The sequence below is a fragment of the Cebus imitator genome, unplaced genomic scaffold, assembly GCF_001604975.1.
Source record: "Cebus imitator isolate Cc_AM_T3 unplaced genomic scaffold, Cebus_imitator-1.0 Scaffold24, whole genome shotgun sequence".
Classification (NCBI taxonomy): domain Eukaryota; kingdom Metazoa; phylum Chordata; class Mammalia; order Primates; family Cebidae; genus Cebus; species Cebus imitator.
The window spans coordinates 11520908-11522837 of record NW_016107339.1 but is presented as its reverse complement, the minus strand read 5'-3'; the positions used below and the strand labels follow the sequence as shown (position 1 = coordinate 11522837).

Below are 1930 nucleotides of genomic sequence, written 5' to 3'. Positions count from 1 at the left end.
ATTAGCCAGGTGTGGTGGCAGGCGCCTGCAATCCCAGCTACTGGGGAGGCTGAGGCAGAGAACTGCTTGAATCCGAGAGGTGGAGGTTGCAGTGAACTGAGATTGTGGCAGTCAACCGAGATTGTGCCACTTCATTCCAGCCTGGGCAACAAAGCGAGACTCCGCCTCAAAAAAAGAAAAAAATATACATGATACATAGAGCCACTTGCACTTGGTTTTGGTTTTATTGCGCTAAAAAGAAAGGTAATTTCTCAGTTGTCATTTTGTAAAGACAACATTTCTCTTATTATTATTTTTTTTACTTGACATGGTGATTGTAGTTAGCTGTGTAGATAACATTTCCCAAAAACAAAAATGAAAAATAAATTTTAAAAAGACAAGCGATAACCTTTCTCTATCCTCTATAAAGTTGGACTCTCCTATTCTCTCTTCACTTTGCTCCACCTAACCTACTACTATAAATATTTATTATTTTTTTGAGATAGGGTACCACTCTGTCACCCATCCTGGAGTGCAGTGGCGAGATCACGGCTCACTACAGCCACGACCTCCTGGGTTCAAGCGATCCTCCCATCTCAGTCTCCGAGTAGCTGGGACCACAGGCGTCCGGATAATTTATAAATTATTTGTAGAGACAAGGGTTTCGCTATGTTGTCCAGGGCTGGTCTCCAACTGCTGAGCTCAAGGGATCCTTCCGCCTAAGCCTCCCCAGTACCTGAGATTCCAAGAGCGAGCCACGGCACCGGCTATTGGTTTTAACAACTGTCTTGTTCCACTAGAATGTCAACTCCACGAGGACAATAATTTTTGTCTGTTTTGTTCACTTTTGTTTATTCAGCATTTATAGCAGCGCCAGGCGCGCAGCAAAGACTCATTAGATATTTATAGAAAGAATAAATAAGCTCTTCCGGAAACATCGAGAAACAAGATTAAATGGGCTTGGACTGAACCTCGTAGCGACCCGTACGTAGTACTCCTCCTTCCCTCCCTCCTATAGGCGAAAGGAAGAAAAGGAAAAGCCCCGCCCCTTGCTCGGCTGTAGGAGGTTAGGGTTTCGAAGTCTTCGCGCTAGTCTCTTGGGGTTCCGCGGTGTCGGCGCTGGCTGTGTGCGTCATTTCCGGGCGTCACGGAACGGAGTGGCCAACGGCTTGCGGAGCAACATGCCCAAGTGAGTGGGGCCCTGAAATTTGAGGGTGATGGTAGTGACTACTTGTGGCCCTCATGCAGGCTCGGAGAGCGGCGTCTGGTTTCTGCAACCTCGAGGGATAGGAGAGGATCTGGGGCGGGTGGACGAGGTAGGGAGATGGAGAGCGCTAGACACCCTTTTTTAGAATTGAGATGGATCCCGCTTAAGGCAACAAAAAAAGCCTGGGTTATGTGTCGACGCTTTGTTTGACACCTTTGAGTCGTGACGAGGTCGGGCTTTTTGTTTGTTTCTTTGTTTTTATCTTCCATGAACAGCGTTTCCGTGGATGGGTATCTAACTGGTTATCTCTTTTTCTCTTCCTTCCACCTCTTTTCAGGTTTTATTGTGACTACTGCGATACATACCTCACCCATGACTCTGTAAGTGGCGTATCTATTCAGTTTCAAAAAGCCTAATGTGTAATAATGAAATGAGTTTTGTGCTTTTTTTAAAGATGCAAGTTTGTGCTTTCCCACCTGCCGAGGTTTAAGGTCTACTGCTTGGAGAAAATATTGGAGGTTATTTTCCGACCTTTCCTATAACTTTGACCAAAAACTGCTTGACAAGTCGGGCAAAGTGATGTACCTGTAGTCCCAGCTATGCAAGAGGATGAGGTGAGAGAATCGCTTGAGGTCCAGGCTTAAGTGTGGCATGATCAGGCCACTGCATTCCAGCCTGGATAACAAACAAAAAACTGCTTAACAAATAGTAACAGCAGCTAAAGTAGAATTTTTTTTTTTTTTT

General features: G+C 45.4%; 1 protein-coding gene across 1 annotated transcript in view; it reads left to right on the top strand.

The window, feature by feature from the left end:
• The first annotated feature begins 1168 nt into the window (after positions 1-1168).
• LOC108299781 overlaps positions 1169-1930 on the top strand; it is a 16056-nt gene continuing 15294 nt past the window's right edge. The window contains exons 1-2 of the mRNA XM_017522276.2: positions 1169-1295; positions 1524-1566. Of these exons, the coding sequence (XP_017377765.1) occupies positions 1559-1566 (8 nt within the window). The 5' untranslated portion in view covers positions 1169-1295; positions 1524-1558. The remainder of the gene's footprint in view (positions 1296-1523; positions 1567-1930) is intronic.